The sequence below is a fragment of the Dasypus novemcinctus genome, chromosome 15 (assembly GCF_030445035.2).
Source record: "Dasypus novemcinctus isolate mDasNov1 chromosome 15, mDasNov1.1.hap2, whole genome shotgun sequence".
Classification (NCBI taxonomy): domain Eukaryota; kingdom Metazoa; phylum Chordata; class Mammalia; order Cingulata; family Dasypodidae; genus Dasypus; species Dasypus novemcinctus.
In genome coordinates, this window is record NC_080687.1 from 10,059,958 (window position 1) to 10,085,081 (window position 25,124).

The 25,124-nt window shown below is 44.1% G+C and overlaps 1 protein-coding gene across 2 annotated transcripts in view; it reads right to left on the reverse strand.

Annotated features, from left to right (window-relative positions):
* MTUS2 (microtubule associated scaffold protein 2) overlaps positions 1-25,124 on the reverse strand; it is a 560,413-nt gene that overhangs the window by 365,951 nt on the left and 169,338 nt on the right. For both annotated transcript variants that reach the window (XM_058277015.1, XM_058277014.1), the window contains exons 3-4: positions 18,058-18,246; positions 268-2,746 (exon numbers count right to left, since the gene is read on the reverse strand). In XM_058277015.1, coding sequence (XP_058132998.1) covers positions 268-2,628 — 2,361 coding nt within the window. In that variant the 5' untranslated portion in view covers positions 2,629-2,746; positions 18,058-18,246. The remainder of the gene's footprint in view (positions 1-267; positions 2,747-18,057; positions 18,247-25,124) is intronic.

Below are 25,124 nucleotides of genomic sequence, written 5' to 3' on the forward strand. Positions count from 1 at the left end.
ATCTGTGTATTAAATGGAATGAAATTTAAATGAGTCCCCTTGGATGCTGGATCCATCTCATTACAACCATCAAACTCTTCTAGTCAAAAACGTTCATTTCTCTTCAACCTCCTCTAGTCAAAGTATCCATTCTGTGCCAATATATCCATCAAAATCGTCAGCTTGCTTAGAGAGAAGATTTGGTTTGCACAATTTATTGACATTATAGACACCCAAACTTTAGGACACCCAACTTATACATGACATCAGGATGACAAAATCTCTTACCTCCTGCAAAAACTTGTCATTCATCTGCGTGAAATGCTGCCCTGGGGGCTTGATTGCAGACACCACCAAGCCAGAGCTGAAGACCCTCGGCTTCTGCAAGTCTGGTTTGAATTTCTCATAGAGTGCGGCAGGTGGCTTGAGATCACCACCTGCTATCTTCTCCTCTTTGGCAAGAGGCAAGCTACATGCGGGCGGGCCATAGGGAAGCCCCACTGGCACCAGCGACGTGTCCACCTGGCCCAGGGCCTGGGGGCTCCTTCGGATGTAGGTGATGATCTTAGGTCTCACGTGCTTGGGCTTGGGCATGATGATGGGCTTCGTTTCTGTCCTTTCCTCTGTTTTTTCAATGTGGCCGTTCTCCATCCCCTCCTGCAAGGAGGGGGTATCCTTGGAAGGCGTGAGGACAGGTTTGGGAATTCCGCTGGGGCAGGTGTTCTTGTCAGGCACTTTCGGGGGCGTGGCCAACAACTGCCCACTGTGGGTGGGAGGTGGGCCGGCCAAGGGCGGCCCCATGCCAACGCCGAACACGCAGAGATCTTGCAAGCCGCTCCCAGGCGGTGGTGGCTGGTGGGTCCCGTTCACAGTTGCCTCCGGAGGGAGCGGGGCTGGGGCACGAGGAAGGGGTTGTGCTCTTGCTGGGGTACTCTCAGTCTCACCTGCACCTTCTAGACGGTTTCTATTTTCAGCAACAGGTGCAGCAATCGTTTTGTTTCCCGCTGCTTCTGAGCTGCTGCTTGGATGGACAAGGGACTCAGGGACCCCGATTTTGCTCTCTCCAACAGAAGTATCTGAAGCCAAAAACACGGCACCATCCATATCCCCACCGGCCAGCATCCTCCTCTTCTCTCCAACCTGGAAGAGCTTGCGGTCAGATGGCTTTCCAGGGATAACAGCTACGTGACTGTCACCTGGTGAAAAGTCGCTGGAAGCCATTTGACCCCACTTCCTGCCTGCACTGGGCGACGTTTTGCCAGCGGGCTGATTACCAGTGGCTCCCGGCGAAGCAGGGCCCTGCTGGGGGGCAGTCTTCAGAGCATCTTCATCTCCGAGGTGAAAGACTCCCGTCTCCTCGTCGCTGCCGCTGCCCGACCCACGACGGCAGGGAAGGCTGTCGGGTAGACGGCTCCCCGCGCCAGTGGTTTCTGGGGGTGACAAAGGCTCCTGGGCCTTCCCACACGGCTCCCTTCTTTCTAGGGCTGCCACCCTGTCTCCCTCAGGACGTCCCAGGCCTTCGGCCGGGGGGGCCCCTCGTTCCGGCCCAGCCCCGCGGCGGGCGCGCTTCCACCCCGGCCCGCGCTCCTGCCGGCCCTGCCCGGGCTGTGCTTGCGGCTTCCTCGGGGCTTCCTCGGACGCCGAGGCTAAATCCAGAGCCGGCTCGGGGGGCGCCGGGCAGCCTCTGCCCCCGTCCCCCGCCTCCTCCGCGGGGGGCTCCACGGGGGTGGCTTCCCGGGCTTCCGAGGTAGATGGCTGAGGAGGCAGCGCAGGCTTTTCCTCTGAGGTATCGTCCGCCGGGTGAACACCTGCCCTTCGCGAAGGGTCTGTCAGCGTCTTCTGGGGTTTCTCCCCAACAACAGAAACTCGGAGCGGCGCTTCAGGGGGCTGCAGGGGTGCGGGGTGCAGGGGCGCGGGGTGCAGGGGCTGCCGGGATGGGCTCCCAGCCCGCTCCTCCGCCAGCAGGTCCACGGCCGCGGCGCAGCTGCTGGCTCTCCCGGGGGGCTGCCGCCGCGGGGCCTCTCCGTCGAGGGGCCTGGCCGGCTTGTCCTGGGGGCCGTGCTGGGGGGCTTCGGCGTCCCGCCTGGCCGCCCCCTCTGCGCTGGCCTCGCTCCCGGCGCTCCGCCAACCTGGCACGCTCGGTCCCTGGCCACCGCGCGGGCCCTGCGGGAGATCCGCGCCTCTCCCTGTTGTGTGCTCTGCGCGCGGTTCCCCAAACACAGCGGAGGGAAGTTGGGCCTCTTTCCGACTGGTGGGGCCGGCCTGGGGTTCCTTCCCAAACCCCTGCAGTCTGTGAGACTCCTTACCCAGACGGGCGCTGTTGGCTGGCTCACTTGAATTCACATTTTCAATTTCACCTGCCAGGCCCCCTGTCTTCCACTCTTCCAGAGGACCCTCCTCCGGCATGACTGGATTGGCGTTGGTATCTCCCAGACTTAGGGTACCCTCGTTATTATTTTTCGCTCCATTTCTGTTGTCCTGCAACTGAGAGTAGCAGGATTTCTTCGGAATCAGCGGAACACTCATTTTTGACCCGGCAGTAGGGGCTGCTTTCTGTGCAGTCCTACTTAACGGAAAGGGGCTTCCTGCAAGCTGCAGTTTGATTAGTAGGAAATTCTCAGGCTGCTGGTCGTCCCCTGACAGTGTCATGTGGTGACACTGCTTCCATCGTGTTCAGAAGAGTTTCAAAACCAAGCATCATCTTGACGTGGAGCAAGATGACTTCTCTTAGGTTCCTGCTGAATGAGAGCCAATTAGTCCATGAGACCTATAGGCAAATAAAAATAGGATCATGTGAGATGGACAGACTGAGAGTCTCGGGAGAACAAAAGCATAATAAATACATGGATTTATTCATCACCCGATCAATGTATTTTCTCAAAAAACTTTTAGGCAGGGCCATACTTGGAGAAACTGGGACATCAAAATGTCAGCAAGGGATAAATACATATTGAGCTTTAAAAATCCACAAGTCCAAACTGATAATAAATTTTAAAAGGGTAGAAAAGGAAAGACTCTTCTTTACAGCAGACTAGTAATTTAAACTAGCAATTTAAAACTGTAGAAAAAATGAAAGAAGAAAAACCACCATTTTGCAAGCAGGAGAATAGTAATTATTTGGGGCAAGGGTGACCAATGGATGCTAAAATATTAGTTGAAAGATTGTTGGGGAACAGGATATTTACAGTCTCAAAGTAGCACCCCACAGCTTACTTTCTTACAAGTGGGAAATTTTGTGTCTACAGTGGAAACACCTGGTGGACACTACCTGCACCAAGTGATGAAATTTAATATCAGCAGTAATGGAAACTGCCGTCACAGGCTCCTAATGTTAGGTCCTTCTCAGGGCTCACATCGCATTAGTTATATTCTGCCATCCAGAATTCAATTGTAGGAAAATCATCAGACAAATTCAAATTGCTAGGAATTCTACAAAAGAGCTGTCTTAAATCTTCTGAAACTTCAGTGGATATCTTAATGCAATGCATGATCCTGGATTTTTAAAATTAGCAAAGGACATTACTGGGATAATTGGAGACTTAAATATGAACTGAATATTAAGTAATAGTATTGTATCAATGCTAAATATCTTGAATGTATAATAGTATAGTGATTATGTCGGGATAACTCTGTCTTCAAATGATACATGCTTTAGGATGTAGGGGTGACATAATAGCTGTAACTTACTCTCAAATGGTTCAGCAAAGAAAAAAATGTGTGTATGTAAATGTATATGTATGTGTATGTGTATATGTGAAATGTATGCATGTGTGAGAGACAGAGAAAGAGAAAGTCAATGTGGCCAAATGGTACCACTGGAAAACACAGGTGCTTCACTGTTCTAGATCTGCAACTTTTCTATAGGTTTGAAATTTTTCAAAATAAAAAATTAGGGGCAACTCTTCCAGCCTTCAAGGCCTGCTCCATCTGGCCCCTGCACACTTCTCGCCCCTCGTTTGCTCTCTAGGCTGCGGCAGCACTGGCCTCACGCCTCACAGTACCGAGTTCCCTCCTCCTGCCTCGGGGAATTTACACTAGCTCTTCCACCTGTGTGGACAGTGGAGTCCTCCCCCCACTTCAGCCAACGCACTCCTACTATTCTTCAGTCCCAAGCATAAACACCACTTCCTCCAGGAAGGCTTCCTGATCGCCTAGGATAGAGGACGTCCTTCCATAAGGAACTTTGATAACATCCTATATTTTTACTCTGCAGTCTTTAAAAACCCTTCAAATATGCTAGACAATGAAAGTAAACATTGGCCAGTACCTGGCATGTGTATTAGACTCTTCATATATATTTGTAGCATAAATGAACAAATAAATGACTGAACAATGAGCAAAAGAAATGTTCTTTCTGCCCTTGCTGCACTTGAAATCCAACAATGTATGAATTTGCTATTAAAGCAGACTCACGGAGCTCACCACTAAACCAGTCTGTGAAGGCTAGCATTGCTTTCCCCACTACCGTGCAAGTATTGATTAGGCACCGGGGTGGGAGAGGTTAGCAGCAACAGTTCTGCCCTGTCCCCCACCCCCCCAAGTGGGGACTGAAAGTTCACAGCCCTCCACACTCTCCTCTTCATTCACGAACATAGATGAGTACATGCATTCTACATGGGAGAGGGTTTGTGTTTCTATTGGAACAGGGTACATGGTAACCCACTTGTTTCTCTTCTTCATTATTTAATATGTTACATGATACATTCAAAAGAGTATATATACAAATATCCATATACATATTCCTCCATACATACATATGCATTCATATATATACACATATTTATACACAGGCACATGAGTTATAAATCAAAGTAATATAATGAAGCCCTGAGAATCACCACCAAACCTAAGCAATGAAAGATTACCAATAATTGCCTTTATGAATCCTCCCCGCCCCATTCCCCTCCCTTCCCAACTTATTCTTTCACAATCTACTAAAGTCATCCCTTAAAACATCAATTGATGGAGAGCATGCATTTTTTACATAAAAGAGATCATTTTATATGTTTGTTTTGTCTTTTTAAGATTTATTTTATTTATTTCTCCTTTCCCCCTTATCTGTGCTGTCTGCTCTCTGTCTGCTTCTCTTCTTTTTAGGGGGCACCAGGAACCAAACCCAGGACCTCCCATGTGGGAGGTGCCCAATCGCTTGAGTCACCTCCGCTCCCTGCTTGTTGTGTTTCTCATTGCATCTCCTCATTGGGTCTCCTCACTGCGTCACCTCGTTACGTCATCTTGTTGCATCATCTCACTGCACCAGCCCATCACATCAGCTTGCTGTCTTGCTCACCTTCTTTAGGAGGCACCAGGAACTGAACCTGGGACCTCCCATGGTAGGTGGGCACCCAACTGCTTGCGCTACATCCGCTTCCCTATTTAAGCTTGTTTTTAAAAAAAACACTTTTTTCCTTTTTTAAATTATCATGCAAAATCTTGTTTTTAAAGTCCATTTCTTTTTCTTTTTCATTGCCCCTCCTCCTGCTCATCCCAAGACACATGAACATTCTTGACTACATCTTTCCCTGCTTTCCCCCACTCTCAAATAATCCTGCCCAAATCCACACACACCCGTAAGCACGTGTGAGGTCTCCCTAGTCCCTAGTCCCTCGGCTCTTCTTCCCTCCCCAGGGCTCGCTCATTGTTGCATCCTCCCAGCCCTTCCTCCCTTGTTCCTGTCTCCCATTCTTCTTTCCCTTCTCCCTTTTTCCTCCCAGGCCCCAGCAGAGCCCTCAGGCCCAACCAAGGGGCCAACGCCCTGGCCCAGCCTTGGCTTCCTAATTCAGAAGGGATTCCCCAGGAGCCCATCTTTCTATCTTTATTCAATTTTAAGTGTTTCCCTTGAAAACACACTTGTCCTCTGCGCACAAATGCAAAAAAAAAAGGCACACAGAACCAGAGCGGGGAGACAAGCACAGCGCAGTAAGACAGCAGCTTACACAGGGACGTGCCCTCTGCAGCAGACAGGTCCCCACAGGGAAGGGAGCAGGAAACCCACGGGGATGCGCCATCCAGGAAAGTGAGCTTCTCCAGTCCCCAGAGGGCAAAATTATAATCGAGCACGAAGCCAGAGCCCGAAGCCAGGCGTTCTCTCTGGTTTGAACTGTGGAAGCTGAGAAAAGGGGGGGGGGGGGGGGGGAAATGAACCCTCCTCAGGCCTGAAAAACAAAACCAGGGCATTATAAACTACATTGTGTTCGACAGAAAGTGACAAATAGTTGTAAAATCAGTATCTTTCCATAAAGAGTTGCATTTTAATTTCAAAGAATTACAGCACAGAAGTTCTTTGTCAGTCAACAATCGCTTACAACTTGGCAAGAGAGTGGAAAGCTAGAAGCCCCCAGGGGCCAGGTACTGGCTCAGCACACAGAGCTAGTACCTGTGTGCTTGGAATGGTGATCCTGGGAATGGTCTCCGGGACAGAGCAGAACATGCCTGCTTTTACTTCCAGGGATGGAAATGAAAGCACAGAGAGTAGCAGGCCCAAGGTCACACAACGAAGAAGTGGCAGAGCAGGGACAAAGAGAAAAGGGATAAACCACACAGAAAGGGGAACAGTAGAAAGAGAAGCTACCAAAGGTGAAATCAAGCAGACCACCCAGGAAGAAAAAAGAAAAGAGCACTACCATAGAGTAGGAACAGAGGGAAAAAACAAAAAAGGGGAGAAAGCTCAAACAGATCTGAAAAGCAATTTTAGAAACCGTGTTCAGTCATACAAGGCAGGTATGTACGGGAGCTAAGAGCTCATGAGCCTTCCTTCCAAGAGCCGTCTCATGCCCGCACCCCAAAGCTCTACCATCCCGCCAGGAGAAAACCGCAAAGTGGAAACCAACAAGGATTTTTCCGGATCTGGATTTCAATACACAGTTCTCTACTAAGGTAAACATTGTCCCCAAATATAAAACATACTCTTAAGAGCTCAGACTCGTGATACAGGAATTATACGTAAACAAAATATGCAAATACATCAATCCACTGTACTAACCCTCCACCTTAATGTACATTTTCCTGAATCAGTATGTCGCTTTCGTGTGCTTCAGATGCATGACTATAAGAAAGGTATATGGTAAATATTATTTTATTTTGAAAAAAATTTTTTTTTGAAAAAAATAATCCAGGGATTAAATCCTAGGTTCAAAAGGAATCTCATGATCTTCTAGGCTCGTGACCTATTTGATGCTTCAATTGCCAGGACAACAGTGCTTCTAGGGGTCCCCTGGGGAGAACTCCAGGGCAGGAGAGCACCGCCTCCAGGGCTCCTGGTCCCCTCTGCCACATTAGCAAGTACCCCAAGCCGAGGTGTGTCCCGCCCTCTTCCACTGGGCAACCTTGCAGGGACTTGTAAGGAGCTGTTATGCCCTCTTCCTTCCCAAAACCTAGTCTCCTTGTGAGAGAGTCAGATTCTGGCAACTGAGAAGCTTCTGAAAACACTCCCCCTCTAAGCAGCTTCTGCCTATGGACACTCACCAGGAAACCAGAAGTGGCTCTTAAAAGAGGTGCTCAGAGCTGAGCATAACACTTCAGCCCACTCACCTCAGCCAGAGCCACCGGGAAGCAATACGTCCGCTCTGCTAGTTACACCTCCAACCACACAACAAATGCCCCGTCAACTCCTCTTCATCGGGTAAAATGCCGACGTCCTGTCTGAGTTACTGCTCAAGTACACCTACTCAACCTTGAGCACTGGGAACTGGCTTCCTGCACCCAGGGGCAGGACCATAAAAATATACCCCACATCTTGCTTGGTTCCTTCTTCTTTCTTGTTTAAAACCTTTTTGTGCTCACCCTTACTTTTTCATCAAAAATATGTGCCACCCATTCTGTTTCCTACACCATCTTTGAAGAGGTAAACGTGCCTTTCACATTGGCATTCAAGTCACTGGTGCAGTGTTAGCAAGGGCGGGCAGGGGCCAGAGCAACAGCAAGTGAACACCATCTTCACCTGCTCATCACGCCCTCTTCATCCACACCCAAGCGCTACCAGCGCTGCATCTGCCTACCAGCCCCGCATTCGCTCATCTGCCTCCCAGCCCTGAATCCACCTACCAGCCCTACATCTGTTCATCTGCCTACCAATGCTGCATCCACCTACCAGCCCCACATCTGCCTCCCAGCCCTGAATCCACCTACCAGCCCCACATCTGCTCATCTGCCTACCAGCCCTCCATCTACCTACCAGCCCTATATCTGCTCATCTGCCTACCAGTGCTGCATCCGCCTACCAACTCTGCATCTGCTCATCCGCCTGCCAGCCCTGCATCTGCCTACCAGCCCCCTGCATCCACTCATCCGCCTACCAGCCCTGCATCTGCTCATCTGCCTCCCAGCCCTGAATCTGTCCCACATGTCCCCACCTTGTCTACAAGAACATCCTAACAGGAGACTTGTCAAATATGTTGTTGAAATATAATTACAGCATTGCCTTTCCTTCCAAAAAAAAAAGGAAAATGAAGAAAGGAAATAAAATGAGATTGACCTACTATGCCCTGTTCTGTATAACAACCTACATTCTCCTAAACACTATATATTCCTCTCAGGACTCATAAATCACCGGTACCAAAGCCTTTTTTTCCTAAAGCTTTTTATCATGAAATAATTTCAAACTTACAGGATACCTGCAAAAATAATATAAAAGTCATAGAGAGAACTGCAGCAGATACCCAGATATCCAGATCCACCAATTTTAACATTTTACCACTCTGCTGTATCATTCCATCCATTCATTTATCTATCTAATTATCTTTTTACCTCATTTAGGAGTAGACTGTATACATTATGCTCCTTGAAAACACTTAATACTTCCATGTCTATTTCCTGGGAATGAGGGCTTTACTTATGTAAACACCTTAAGTACAGTGATCAAGTTCAGGGGCATTAACACTGATAGAAAGCTTACAATCTTTATTCTCATTTTTTCATATATCCTAAGAATGTCCTTTTGGGCCTTATCCCCTCCATTTTCAGATCCAGTCCAGGACTATGCCTTGTATTTATTTATATTTATTTATTTTTTAAAAGATTTATTTATTTATTTAATTCCCCTCCCCCCTCCCCCGGTTGTCTGTTCTCTGTGTCTATTTGCTGCATCTTGTTTCTTTGTCTGCTTCTGTTGTCGTCAGCAGCACAGGAAGTGTGGGCAGTGCCATTCCTAGGCAGGCTGCACTTTTTCGCGCTGGGCGGCTCTCCTTATGGGGCACACTCCTTGTGCGTGGGGCTCCCCTATGCGGGGGACACCCTTGCGTGGCGCGGCACTCCTTGCGCTCATCAGCACTGCGCATGGGCCAGCTCCACACGGGTCAAGGAGGCCCGGGGTTTGAACCGCGGACCTCCATGTGGCAGACAGAAGCCCCAACCACTGGGCCAAGTCTGTTTCCCTATGCCTTGTATTTAACTGTCATTGTCTCTTTAGTTGCTCTTTTCAAAATTGTAGAAACATATATACAACATAAACTTTCCCATTCAACCACTCTCAAGTAAACCATTCAGTGGGACCCATCACATTTCCAATGTTGTGCTACCCTCATCACCATGCATTGCCAGAACATTCCCCTCACTCCAGAACAGAAACCCTATACACACTATGCATTAACTCTCCTTTACCTCACCCATCCCTTACCAATGCTCTTTAAAACCCAACAGGGGCTCACTATCAGGTTTACTGGTTTGTGGTTTGAGAACTGCACCCTCCCTTTGATAAGAAACAAGACTGTCTTTGCCCATCTTTAATATTCAGGCATGTTTCCAGCACCTTGTTTCATATTGGCTGATAACAGCTTAACCATCCCACCCATAACTTTTTCAGTTCAAAGTATATACATTTCTGAATCATTCTGAATCATGAAATAGACTGATAGAATTCAGAACCTCATATGTAATCTCTTTATCCATCTTAGGCTTCAATTTTCTGTTATCCATATTTGTTCTGCCCAATACAGATGGAAGTCAATCTCCTAGACAAAGACAAACTCAGTAATTACCCCATCTCTGCCATCACTAACAGGATAGTTGAGGATAGTCATGTCCCTGACAAAAGGCATGTTCAGGTTCCAAATGCTGGCCCTGTGGGTGTGAATACATTCACAAATTGGATTTTTGAAGATGTTATTAGATAAGATGTCAAACTGAATGAGGGTGGGCCTTAATCCAATATAGCTGAAGTCCTTATAAGCAAAGGAGTTTGGACACAGAAATAGCCCCAGGGAAAAAGCAGAAGCCAGAAGTCAAGGGAACCTAGAGAAGAACAGAGAAGATATCACCATGTGCACTGATTGTCATGTTTCAGGGAAGCCAAGAACCAAGGACCACCAGCAGCCAGCCCAGAACTCTACAGCATTCAGGAAAAAAGCATTGCCTTGTTGATGCCACTACTTTGGACTTCTCCTAGCCTCAAATCCATGAGCCAATAAATTCCCTTTGCTTAAGCCAACCTAACCTATGTTATTTGTTTTAGCAGGTAAGACAATGACCCTGAGTTGCCTAGCTGAATGACAGGCTAAAGCCAAATTTCTCAGGTTGACACTAGAGGTCTGATGAGTGCTAGGCTCACAGATGTTTCCAGACTTATTTCCCACTACTCTTCTTCTTAAAATACAACTGCCCTATAAAATTGTCCTCCCTGCTCAATAGCTCAACCTACTGAAAGTCAAAAATTCCAGCTCAAATGCCTCCTCCTCCATGAAGCCTTTTCTAAATTCTTTATTCCCTCTGTCCTATACCCAAAAAAGTAGAGAAAATCTAGATATTGTCTCTGAATGTCCTGAATATCCATCCAGATTTTTCTTTTTGACATTGTCATACTATGTTTATTATAGTTAAGTGTATCTTTTTATTATAATATTAATGTCTTATTTTTATTACTATTATGTGTATCTTATTCCCTTTATTTGATTTATATAAGCTCATGTAGTTGAAAGTTAACAGCTCAAACACTTTCATTTCCCTGATGGTGTCTGGGCAGCACTTTGCACACAGTAGGCACTTTGGGATGAAGTGTCTCTTCCCAAACTGACCTCAGAATGTGAATGTTCACACTATTTACAATAGAGCATAAGCTACTTTTTTCAGTCTAATTTTAAGAAGACTGTTGAACAGCTTCCTTGATGTGTAGATGGCTAGGTACCCTCCTTACCCAGGAGGGCTGTATTAGAATACCCAGGAGAGAATATATGAAAAATACATTCTCATCATAATTGTTTGATTGATATTTGTCATTATTTTTAATTTATTTAGAAAATAAAGGAAGTTTTTTATATTTTTATGTTATCAAAAGGGATCATGGGTTTAGAAAGATTGAAAGTGCTATTGTACCACCTTCTTTGGCTCTAGATCTGCTGATTCATTGCTCTTTCAATTGCAAACTTTCACATATAGTCAAACACTCTGCCTCTAAATATAAACACATTCCATCTGACTAAAAGTTTATTTGCCCAAGAAGCTCCAACTACAGCAACTGCCATGCAGTAAATGATCCTTCAGAAGAACTTAAAGATAGATAAAAATGTATAGGATGTGAGCCCAAAATGTAACAGAAAGTATAATGGTATAAAAAAAACAAAGCCAAAATCCTAGCTTTCAAATTTTGATTTATGTTTTTACTGCTCATATATTTGGGTTTATAATGTTTCACCACATTTAATAGTATGATTTTACATAACATAGCAGGTAAAATTTGCGTATAAGTCAATTTATTCATCTAGTTTAGAAAGTTTCATGGTAATCATTCGTCTGTGTTTTCTGCATTTGCAATTACTTAGAAATAGCAGTGTTCTTAGTCATTTTTCAAAATGTCATGTATATTTATTCTCAACAGGCACAATTATAGTTAGTTAATTCTTTACACTTTTCAGGCTCACTGAACACTACAAGTTTGGTTTCACCACCATATGATTAAAAATTGAGTTATTGTTTTGAGTATGGTGAAATACACCTTCAGGGACCCTGTAGCTGTCCGTGGTGCTGAATTCTGTAACACCAAATAATGTGAGTTTTAACAGCTCTCTGGAACCTGTTCTGCTCTCATTATCGTTTGTACATAATATGAATAATGCACAACATTTTATTCTAACATATAAGCAGAACTGTGTTCCGTGTTCAGGATGCATATATTTTCTTTTTTCTCTTTGAGGTAGCAGAGGCTATTTTATTTTACCTTGAGTAGAAAGATTGAAGAAAAAAACATACACATATATGGATGCTATTTCTCTCCCTACAAAGGGCCAGGAAAAGAATGAAGTAGTGATTTTTTCATAGGTTAAACCAATTTGACATTTAAGCAAAATATCAGGTTCACTGATAAAAAGTCTTACAGACAAAAATGCTGCTTGTTTCTCCAAAAGAAGTTTCATTAACATTTGCCAACAAAAAATGTTTGCAGGGTTTTCCCCTTTAAAAGCAAATCTCCTTCTCTGGGACAGAATTATACTCCAAAAAATATGGGGTATTCATTCCTTGCCTATTATGCCAAATTTTTTTTGTGTCGTGGATAACTTTTTCAAAACAGAAGTACTTCTGCCAATTATAAAGAAATGCATTCTCAATCATACATAAAAACTAAAAATGATAAAATCCATACCAAGAAACAGAGTTTGACTAGACCTTTTCAAATATGTGGGATGAGTTCTATAACCTTACTTTTTCACTTTGCATGTCATTGGCATCTTCCCACACAAATGCATACAACATTTAATGGACACTTTTACCCTAATTTCCTTGCCAGTCTCCCTCATTGCCGGCCTTTGCATTGTTTTCAATTTTTGACTTTAAAATAATCCTTCGGAGAAAATAACTGTATGCATATCTTTATTGTGTCTTTTATTTCCTTCAGATATATTACTAAATGTAGTATCACTGTGTAAATAGGTAGGCACATTTACATTTACTTTTTAATATTGGACTGTACACTCCAGGAGAAATCCTTTGTTTTAGTTTCCTAGGCTGTTTAAGCAAATACCCATGAACTAGGTCGGATTAAACAATGAGAATTTATTTGCCAATGGTTTTTAAATCAGGAAAATGTTTATCATCAAGACAATGTTTTTCCCCGTAAGACTGTGGATTTCTGGGCTCGCTGCCAGTGATCCCTGCTTCCGCTGTCACATGGGAAGGCAATGGCAGAGTCTCCTGGCCTCTTTCCTCTCTTCCCTGTTTCAGTTCAGCTTCTGCTTCCTGGGCCTTTCTCTCTTTCTCTCTGTCTGAATTCATTCCACCTATGAAGGACCCCAATACTAGAATCAAGACCCACAATGAGTTGGCCACATGCTAACTGAAATAACCTCGACCAAAGGTCTTGCTTACAATGGGTTCACACCACAGGAATGAATTACGTTTAAGAACAGATTTTCTGGAGTACATACAACTTCAAACCTGAATCATTTATACGTCATTTAAATGCAATGCAGCCTGGCACATGATGGGTTCCTATAATTATTGTATAAAAATACATTCCAGGGAAGCGGATTTGGTTCAATGGATAGAGCATCTGTCTACCACATGGGAGGTCCAAGGTTCAAACTCAGGGCTTCCTGACCTGTGTGGTGAGCTGGCCCACGCGCAGTGCTGATGCATGCAAGGAGTCCCATGCCAAGCAGGTGTGTCCCCTGCATAGAAGAGCCTCACGCGTAAGGAGTGTGCCCCTCAAGGAAAGCCACCCCACACAAAAAAAGTGCAGCCTGCCCAGGAGTGGGGCCGCACATACAGAGAGCTGACGAGGCAAGATGACGCAACAAAGAGACACAGATTCCCGATGCCACTGACAAGAATACAAGCAGACACAGAAGAACACACAGTGAATGGACACAGAGAGCAGACAACTTGGGGGAAGGGGAAAGGGAGAGAAATTATAAATAAATAAACAAATAGAAACATACCTTTAAAAAAATAAATACATTCCATACTCAAAAAAAAAAAAAAGTGCCAATCTTCATTCTCTCCCTTGATTTCCCCATTTTCTGTTCCATCTCCTCCCTCTTAAAACTCTTCATAACTAGAATGACCAGCTAATTTATCAATCAAAATAGGGATGGGAGCAGGTGTAGCTCAAGTGACTGAGCACCTGTTTCCTACATACAAGGTTGTGGATTCAATCTCTACTACCAACCTAAAAAACAATGACAAAAAAACTAGGGATACTTTTTCATTGTTTAGGAATTTTTTCCATTTTAAAAAATTAAATATTTATGTACACTAAAATTCACCTTCTTATTGTAAAGTTCTGTGAGTTTTGGTAGCAAACACACACAGTGTTGGGACCATCACCCCTACAATCAAGACAGAGAACAATGCCATGACCTCAAAAAGTTCCCCAAGCCTTCTTCTATTAACCCTCCTCCAGCCGCAGGCAACCAGAGATCTGGTTTTTGTTCCTACAATTTTGCTTTTCCAGAATGTCATTTAAATTCAATTACACAGCTATGTAGTGAGTAGTCTTTTCTAGCTTCCTTCACTTCACTTAGTGCATCTGAAACTCATCCGTGTTGAGTCTTCCAGTGGTTCATTCCTTTCAAGCACTGAATAGATTCCACAGTATGTTCCCCCATTTGTTTATCCACATTGAGAGACATTTGGATTGTTTTCAGTTTTTAGCAATTATGATTAAAACTGCTATAAACATTCATCAACAAGTTTATGCGTGCAATGGAACATTTTTTAGAAAGTTCATAAATGCTAAACCGGTGGGCTGCCATGGCACTGGGTGGCCAGGGCCGTGCGGTCACCCTGGTCAGAGCATGCTTCTCACCACAGCACTGAAGTGGTTCTTGTGCTTGCTCCCTGTTTGATATCTGCCTCCCCTTATTTATAGGTAAGCTCAGTGAGTAGGCACCTTTTCTGCTTTGATGACCACTCTATCCCCATACCTAGAATAATATGTGGCACACAGTAGGTATTCAACAGCATTAGTTAGCATTCACCCAACACTAAGAAGTCATTTTTCAACACTTAAGTAGCACTTACCATTATCAGGCTTTTTTTTTTTTTAGGTACCAAGCGCTGGGAATTGAACCCAGACCTCGTTTGTGGGAAGCTGGCACTCAACCACTGAGCCACATCAGCTTCCCTGAGTTGGTTTTTTTGTTTGGTTTACTTGCTGTTCATTTTCATTTTATTCAGGAGGCACCGGGAACCAAACCCAGGACCTCTCAGTAGGAGGCGGGAGCTCAAGCACTTGAGCCACATCTGCTCCCCATCAGGCATTGGTTTAAGTGCTTTACTACATTTAACCCTTATAGCAATCCCACAAATATGTATTATTATTATTATATTGTACTGACAAGGAAACAAGTGCAAAGAGAAATAAAATAACTTTGAAAGTAAGTGCCAGAACTGAGATTTGAACCCAGATTCCATGCTCTTAAACTAATATGCCACACCTCTGAGGTATAATCGATCTCCTAAATTTCATAGATCAAGTTTATATACATATGACTAGAATAAAAATATTAAAAAATAATGTAGGACTGTACAACACAAACAGTGTTGCAATGAATATACCACACTAATGAAAGAAGTTGTCAATGGGGGAGGAGTGGAGGGTGTGGAGAGTGGGGTATATGGGAACCTCTTTTTTATATATATATATTTTTTAGATTTATTTATTTATTCATTTCCCCCCTTCCCCTCCTTCCACCCTGCTGTTTTTGCTGTCTTTGTTGTCTTTTCTTCTCATTTTCTCTCCTCTAGGATTCACGGGGATTTGATCCTGGAAATCCCTGATGTGGAGAGAGGTGTCAATTGCACCACCTCAGTTTCTGGTTTCTGTTGCACTTCATCTTGACTCTCCCCTTGTCTCTCTTTTGAGGCGTCATCATCTTGCTGCGTGACTCACTTGCGTGGGCACTGGCTCACTGCATGGGCACTCGCAAGGGCACTAGCTCACTGCGTGGGCATGCTTTCTTTTCTTCCTTTTCACCAGGAGGCCCCAGAGATCGAATCCGGGTCCTCCCATGATGTAGGCGGAAGCTCTATCACTTGAGCCACATCGGCTTCCCCTCTTTTATATATATATTTTTTAAACTTTTTTTTTCTCTCTCTCCTCTCTCCCCCCCCCTCCCCCCGAGTTATCTGCTGTGTCCATTTGCTGTATGGTCCTCTGTGTCTGCTTGGATTCTTGTCAGCGGCACCTGGAATCTGTGTCTCATTTTTGTTACGTCATCTTGCTGCATCAGCTGTCCGTGTGTGCGGCACCATTCCTGGGCAGGCTGTGCTTTTTTTGCGCTGGGCGGCTCTCCTTACGGGGCGCACTCCTTGCGCGTGGGGCTCCCCTATGCGGGGGCATCAGCACTGCGCATGGGCCAGCTCCACACGGGTCAAGGAGGTCCAGGGTTTGAACCACGGACCTCCCATGTGGTAGGCAGACGCCCTATCCACTGGGCCAAATCTGCTTCCCTCATATTTTTTAATGTAACATTTTGTGTGCTTTATGTATCTTTTTTAAAAATGAGGAAATAAAATAAAATGTCCCCTTCTCAGAGAGGCTTTCCTTGATAAATGATTCTGTATCCCTAATCACAGCACCTGATTATTTCTTTCACAGCTTTAACCAGCTACTCAATATGTTTGCTTATTTATCCATTGTCTTCTTCTCCCATTGAATGTGGGCGCCAGGAAGATAAGGGTCATGTAAGTCTGGTTTGCCCCATCTCCAGTGACCAGGACCATTTCTAGCACATTGTAATCATGCAATAAATATTTGAATGAGTCAAGATGGTGGCATAATTGAGTTTTTCCTGATTCACTTAATGCTCTAATTTATAACGCCTTGATGGGATATGTTAGCCTCAGAATCATGGAAGGTTAGAAGTGGGAAAAGGGCTGTGCTATGAATTATTTCAACCTTCTCACTTTATATGGAAGGAAACTGCAGCATAAAGAGGTGGCAGGGCTTACCCCAAGTCTCACCTGGGACCTTCAGAGGAGGAAGGCCAGGGTCCTCTGCTGCCAGTTAAGCTCTCAACCCCCTCCCCAACCTCCCATCAAGGACTTCTGCCTCCCAGGAACAAGGCTTCACACCTCAAGAGGTAAGAGAGGAAGGCCATGTGGAGAGGGCACTCAAAATGCTCTGAAGGGGAAGCGGATGTGGCTTGGTGGTTGAACGTCTGCTTCCCATGTATGAGGTCCCAGTTTCCATCACCAGTATCCCTTTAAAAAAAAATGAACAATAAAACCAACTCTTGGGAAGCAGATTTGGCTCAATAGAGTGTCCACCTATGGGAGGTCCAGGGTTTAAACCCAGGGCCTCCTGACCCGTGTGGTGAGCTGGCCCATGACAGTGCTAATGTGTGCAAGGAGTGCCGTGCCACGCAGGGGTGTCCCTCACGTAGGGGTGCTCCCTGTGTAGGGGAGCCCCACACACATGGAGTGCACCCCATAAGGAGAGCCACCCAGCACGAAAAATGTGCAGCCTGCCCAAGAGTGGAGCTGGAGAGCTGACGCAGCAAGGTGACGCAACAAAAAGACACACAGATTTTTGGTGCTGCTGACAAGAATACAAGCAGGCACAGAAGAACACACAGCAAATGGACATGGAGAGCAGACAATTGGGGCAGGGGGGCAGGGAAGGGGAGAGAAATAAAAAATAATAATGTATCTTTTTTTAAAAAAACCAGCTCTTATTGGGGAGCAGATGTGGCTTTGTGGTTGAGCACCTACTTCCCACATATGAGGTCCTGGGTTCAATCCCTGGTATCTCTTTTAAAAAACAGAAACCAAAAAAGGGCTCTGAAGATGAACCCAATTTACTGAATATCAATCTATAAAAAATAGTGCAAGGAATAAGAGGGTATCAAGAAATAAAAAGGAGCCCTAATTCTCAGGGAAACTGCAATCTCCCGAGGGAAAAGTATGTACTAATAGCTATGAGAATAAAAGCAGGACAGGGTGTAGTAAAATACTTGGTTACACAGAAATACTATGTACCTACGGGAATGGGAGGAGGAGGCAGGGATTCCAATTGAGAGGCTGGGAAAGGGAGATTTTGCGCCATCTTGCAATTCAGGGCTATGCTGTTTCACATGCCTAATCCTATCCATATATAATATAAAAAGTATATAAAATTTCCCACGCACTCAAGTGGCACCTGACACTCACAAATATCAGAGCTGCTGCAGCATTCAAGGCCTGGGTACAGGACTGCAGGTGACGCTGGAGTCCCGTGTCACTCTTCACTCTTCTAGACGGTCATGTCCTTACCATCTCTTTCCTTGTTACTGCCCTGATGGCGATGTGCTAAGGAAAGGAAGACACCATCACACTCCAGTCCACCGAGCACGGCTTGCTCTAAAAAGGGTTTCATGAGGGAAGAGAGAAAGAAGAAAAAAGTGAAAATGAGGTGTGGGGATTATCTACAGAGTCATTTATCTTTGCCATCCCTATCTGCTTTCCAGAAAAACTGGAAATTATCTGTGCTAGAGAAGGAAGCAAATTTTGTTATCTACTCTTAAAGGTTGGCAGCAAGGACAACTGTATTTGACCATCTCAAGAGCTGGCACAACCCCCACAACAGAGAACGCTAGTGCCAAGGATGAGAAACCTTGGCTGTACCCTTGCCAGTGTTGAACACTGAAATTCTTTTTAATCTTTCAATCTGGCAGGTTGAAAAACATTTCTGGTTTTATCTCCACAAGGGAATGCAGTTATTTTACTTCTTTCTTTATGTACTGTTTGAATTTGTTACAATGGACATGTATTATTTTTGTAATTTTTTTTGACAAGCCATTAAATATCTTGTTTTTAAAAATCTAAAAAACAAAAATTGGTGATAAGTTTTATGCTATTACTTCATGATACAAGGTGAAAAAGCTAAGATACTAAAGACTAATATGCTATCTACAAAACACTAGCTAAGATGCAAACTATGACAATAACATTATTATGTGCTTGTTTATTAGACTAAAGAGAGAGACAGGAAATTTCAAATCTAGATAAAAGAAAAACACTTTTTGGCTTCCAGAAAAGGAAAGTATTTATATATAGGAGTAAACCCAACTGAATGGGGGCAAACAGACAAGGTTTTGTTTTTGTGTTGTTAGAAGAGTTAGCTGCAGTTTTTCAAAGACTGAACTCAAATACATGTTGGCAGGGCACACTCTTTCCCCATCTCCAGTGGCCAGAAGCACTATGAACTCACACCTGGGTTGCTTCACAGCGGCTTCTGCCTGCCTGCACCTGAAGGCAACTGAGATTGCACCCAGTCTTTGAGATTTAGAGCTTCTCCTCTAATTCGCCAGGCAGAGCATGAACACAATACTTGACTATTTCACTGATGTGTTCCTCTCCCCATCTCTACCACGAGTTCCATGGTCCAATCCATCTCTGCCATGGAGATGGGCTGGGCGGGGGCAGTCCCCGTTGATTGCCCTAGGGGTGGGCACAGGGGGGCTGGCTTGGTGCAAGCTGAGAGGACATATGGGCACGTTTTCAAACTCCTCGGCTAGGTCCCCATGGTCTAGTTTCTCAAAAGAGGCTGATTTCAACTCGGTTGGCATGTCTGAGCTATAAACACATGCCTTCTCTTCATCACTTTTTGAGCTATGAAAACTGACTATCTTCATCACCATCGGCCTGCCACAGGGACTGGCAGGCAGCCTAGGACCTCTCGCTTATCTGGGTGACTGCAGGGTAAGTCTCAGGGATTGTTCACTATCTGAAAGGAAGAAAGAAATCTTTCTAACATCATCAGGATAAAGGAAGGATCACCTACAGCTCAAAAGCCTGCACTGCATCACTAGGAACTGAACTTTTCAAATTGCTTTTTTTGATCCCAGAAGGTGGATTTCTTTTATCTTTTATCAGAAGCACTTATCTTTTTTTCTGCCAAATAAACTAAAAACCTAGAAGGATGAAGCTAAATATTTAACACATGAAGCAGCCCAGAAAAAAAAATTTTTTTAAAGAAAAAGAAAACAGGAAAAAAAGAACAGAAGGCAAATAAACTGCAAGGGTGATTGTAAAATCTCCATCTAAACGGAAAAGTATGGTATATACTTTGATTTTCCAGGGTCTTTCGGTCTCTGCATTTCATTGACATTGTATTGTGTAATGAACAAAGCATTTGTATCACCAAGCCTGGAATGCCTTTATCTCTAAGGAAGAGATAAGGAAAATAAGGATAAACAGAAAAGAAAAAATATACTGTTTAGTTAGGAACCAACTTGGCCTAGAAAGACACAAGAAAAATAAATGACATATGTTAGAGAGAATGATTGCTTTTTCAATCCAATTGAGACACAGAGATACTATTACTCTACTTAGCTTCTAGGAATCCTCCAGCATTTCACCAAAACCTAAAGAAAACTAGTAAAAATACCTATATTCCCAACAAAACTTAAGAATGTTTTTCTAAAGAACAACACATTGGCATGCTTCACTAAGCACCCAATCTATACTTCCAGGATCAAAAGTTGGCACACTAGAATTTTGGGGACAGAGTTTTAGGCTTGTACATCCTGATTATCAAAACAGACAACTTCTGTAAGCAAGAAAAATCAAACATTTCCCAAAAGCTCAAACCTGAATCAGTTTGCATTTTAATGGGCATGTTTTAAATATTCAAAACCACATTTTAGAAATTCACTGTTTAATAACATGAGACAATCAAACACATCCATTTTAATCAAAGACCCTCTAAAGCAATACTGCACAAATGGTACTAATTCTCCATTCCCCACCAAAACCAGATTCTTGTTCAAGGGGGCTGGATGAGAAAAGAGAAATGAAAAAAAAGAGGAAAACCAAGGGGCATTCAAGTTGAAGGAAAATCAATTTAGGAAAGAGGAAAATGATAAGCAGTGAATTACTACTTCTTTGCTCAGAATTCTGTGTGTGTGTGTGTGTGAGAGAGAGAGAGAAAGAGAGAATTTTATGGCTTTTCATCCCCCATACTCTCAATACCTAAAACAGAAAAAGGCACACATCACATAACATGCAGCCCTCCTCCCCAGTTAAGGAGAACAACCCTCTCCCCAACTCCCAATCTGCTTTTTATGACCTCACTCTTAACTATGAACAAATAGCTAAGAATTACGAACCATGTAAGAAAGCCTTCAAATGAGGAGAGGGGGAGGAGACAAGGCACAAAAAATACAGAAAACATGAACTTTTTTCTAATTGATGTTTAATTTATATATGACATAATTCACATTTTGATACACAGTTCTAAGTGTTTTGACAAATGCATAAAGTTGTGTAATCACCACCACAATCAAGATATATAATAGTTGTATAACCCCAAAAACTTCTCCTGTGTTGTCCCTCCCCCACCACTACCCACTGGCCAATGCTGAACTCTCCTAATGTCACACAAATAGAATCATATTGTACATAGCCTTTTGAGTCTGGCTTCTTTCACTCAGTATTTTGCATTCTAGATTAATCCACATTACTATACCTATCAATAGTGTGTTCCTTTTTATGGTTGAGTAGTATTCCATAAGTCAAAAAATAAATAAGAGCTCATAGAAATTTTAAGTAAGATCATTGAAATGTAGAAGTTAATAGAACATTTTAAAGATAAAGTCTAGGAAATCTCTGAGAAATTAGAATCAAGAAAGGGGGAAACTAATAGAGAAAAAAATCAAATAATTAGAGTATTAATCCAGAAGTTCTAAATTCTATACAAAGGCAGAAAGAAAAAAAAAAGGCACCGAGAAAACAGGAGGGAAAATTTGCCTTAAAAACAATGCAAGAAATTCAATGCTGAAACAAGCCTCCAGGTTAAAAGGACTCGCCAATAAAAACTGGCATATTGTGTGGCACAGCATTGTGCATTTTCAGTGCCCTAGAATAAAGAGAAGGTTCTAAATCTTCTAGTGAGATAAAGGAGATCATAGGGAACAGGAACAGCACTGGCAACAAGCTTCTGAACAGTAATAAATATTTGAAGTCAGGGGAGCAATGCCAAAATTCCAAGAAATAATGATTTTCACCGAGAATTCTATTATCTCACTAAACTATCAAATCAAGTGTGAGGACAGAAAGAACTCATTTTCAGACATGTACTAATTCAGATGCATACATATATATATACACATATATTTTCCCCATACTTCTGAAGAATATGCTTCTGCAAAATGGATCTGGAAGCCAACAAAGAAGGCAGGGCAGTAAGGACAGGCAACCCAAGGAAAACCCAAAAAATTCAAATGTATCTACGCCCTGGGATGAACCGGTTCAGACGAAGCAGAAGGACAAAAGGATGTGGGAGCACTGTGAGAAGCAGTGAGAAAAACGTGTTTGGATATTTGTGTTCAGTGACTGCAGGTGTCTTTGAGCCCTCAAGTTTGTCCAAATGATCGGGGAGGCTGTTTCTTTGTTTCTCTAAGACACAGAAACCCTCCGCAGAGGCCCCCTGCAAGCTGGCAAAGGAAGACTGGCTCAGCTTAACCAAGAATTTCTGAATCACGTGGTGAAAGGGTGACATCAGAACAAAATCAGAGGTCAGCCAGCCCGGATGGACAGGAAATGAATGATGGGAATCAACTGGCAATGTCTGCTTTATAGGCATTCATTAATCTTAGGAGAAAAAAACTTTTCGTAAAAAGTTGCATGAAAAAGAAATGAATTATCATAGTATACCAACTGATGGGCTCATCATTAAATAACACTTAATAGTCCTATAATGTAAATATTTACTGCTGATTGACCCAAATTTTGGAAGGACAAAGTAAGGGAAGCAGAATTTGCCGAGACCTGAATTCTCCACTGCAGGGATGAAAACCAACTGAGAATGCCCAGAGCTGTTTAATGAAACAGAAGCAGACGATACTCTCAGACTATCGGAGACAGATTTCAGAAGAAAAAATGAAATGATTTGAAATTGTTTGCTGCTGAGGAGCAGGACTTGAAATAGGGAAGGTGGACAGAGGGCTGCAATTTCTTGTTGTAAGCCTTTTAGCACTATCAGTAAAATTTTTTTAAAAAATTAAACCCATTGTTTTCTTATGGAATTTTTCATGGAAACAATAGCCAAGTAAAAAGATTAAAATAATTTTAATGAAAAACTAAAGCTACATCCACAGAGTGACTTTACAATTTAAACCTAAATTTAAAATGTAAGGATCTGTAAATTTTATACTATGTGTATTTGAGCACAGTTGGAAAAAAAATAATAATAAGGGATGTGAGGAGACCGCTGGATGCTGAGAAATTCAGCAGACTGGATGGCCTCACTGAAATGACAGGACACTGAACCTGAAGCAGAACTGGCAGCAGCAGAAGCCAGGGTCTTTCTAGCTTGTTCAGGGAAGCAGAGACCCCTCCTCCTCCAGCTCCTACGCAGGTAAATGGAGGCGCATTAATTTCTACCCTGAGTTCAACAAAAGCAGGGTTTAAAGCAGTGCGGATTCCATCCATGCAGTACCTCTTTCCCCCTCCCCTCAGGGCCCACGGTGACAATCAATCTTCATCACTTGAAGGACCATATTCAGAGATACTTGCCACCATGTTGAGGGCTTGACATCCTCGACTGCCCTAACCCATTGGGAGCCACCAATTCTCTCCAGAGATACAATTCCCTCTGTGTGAGAACAAGCAACTTTTGAAATAAACATATATTTGGAACATTCTAAAAAAAAAAAAAAAGTGCTGAGCTAGTTTAATGAAAACAAAGTCACAATTTCAGAAGAGCTTCCCTAATTTTAACAAGTAGGAATCAAATGTTAAGATTTTTCAGCTGCCTGTAGAGTGGAAACCGGAGGATATTTCAAGGCATCCAGCATGTTTTATCAGGGTGAGTCGGCAAAATGTTGCTACAGAGGGAACAGTCCCCCTCTATCAGTCCTAAAAGATAAAAGGACCTCATAAACACCAAGCAGGGGCAGAAAAAAGTCTTGGAAAAATGAAGGAAGTATGGCACCTCAGCTTTGACCCCAGCTCTGTCATCCTGTGGCTATGTGGCATCTCACCAATCCCATCCTGTTTCTTTATCTGCATGATTTCAATGCAGCTAAAAATAGTGGCTGAGGGGCTGCCGGGGAGGACTAGAAACTGTGTGGCAGGCACCTCCGCAGGTGGTACTAAATAGATGGTAGCTGGCATCCCTCCCACTAAATATGGAAATAGCTACAGGGCTGACTCGGCCACAGAAGGGGCGACACGCACACGCGTGAGAACTGGGTTTCCTGTGGTTTGCTCTTGGCTTGTTCCTCAGAGCATCTGGTCCGGAGAGCCCCGGGTTTCACTCACCTTTGCAGCAGCGCTGGACATCTTCCACCTGCTCCCTGCCCTTCGCTCTGCCCATTCGAAACCCCAGCTCTAGAGCTGCCCCCATTCCCACCCACCCGCTGGTTATGTCATCACGCTTCTCTCCATTCTAGAACTTCCAGCCCGTCAACACAGAATAAATAGTGAGTCTCTATTCTGTAGACTAAGTCCCCATGCAGTAAGGGGTTGAGGAAAAGCATCCCTTAGGCAGAATTTCACCTAAAAGCCTGGAATCAGATAAGAAAAGAATTGTTACTATGGCCATCTGGCTGCGCTTTCTCAGCTCTGCCTCCCTTTGGGCGCTGCCTTACCACTTTCTGTCTTTAGCGTTTATGGTTATTTCTGGGATGCCTCAATATTCCCTGCCCCACCCCACCCCCCAACTTTCCAGAAATGTTTCCATCTTTGGAAAGCCTGACTTCGTTCCCAGAGCCTGGCGGCTCCCCAGGGCTGGGCCTTGCTTCCAGCATCTATCCGTGCCTGACCGTATCAGCCTTTCACCGCACAGGCACGCCATCATTTCTTTGAATGCAGCACAGGAAACATGCTTGAAGACTTGTGGGTGGGCACGCACAGGGTCAAAGCCGCGTCCTTCTCGTGATGGGCAGTGGGAGGCTTGTCTGTGCTTCTTCCCCAAAGAGCCGCCTTGTGGCTCTTGGCACCAAGGAGAGGGCTGTGAGGGGTCTCTCGGCCCTCACTCATTCATTCATTCCCTATGTATGCAGTGAGCATCTACTCTGTGCCCAACGGGGCCTGGGCGCTGGGAAGAGAGACATCTAAAACAGGGACCCCAATGGTCTGCAAGCCTGGGCCCCTCCCCCACGGCCACAGGGATGGCCCCCGGCGCTCCAGGTGCAAGGGAAGCCCCTCCCACCCCACCCCGCCCCCCTGGGTCCCACAGAAACTGCTTCTCACCTGAGCTCCACCAACCACAGCCCTTCTGCATTTTAGCCATT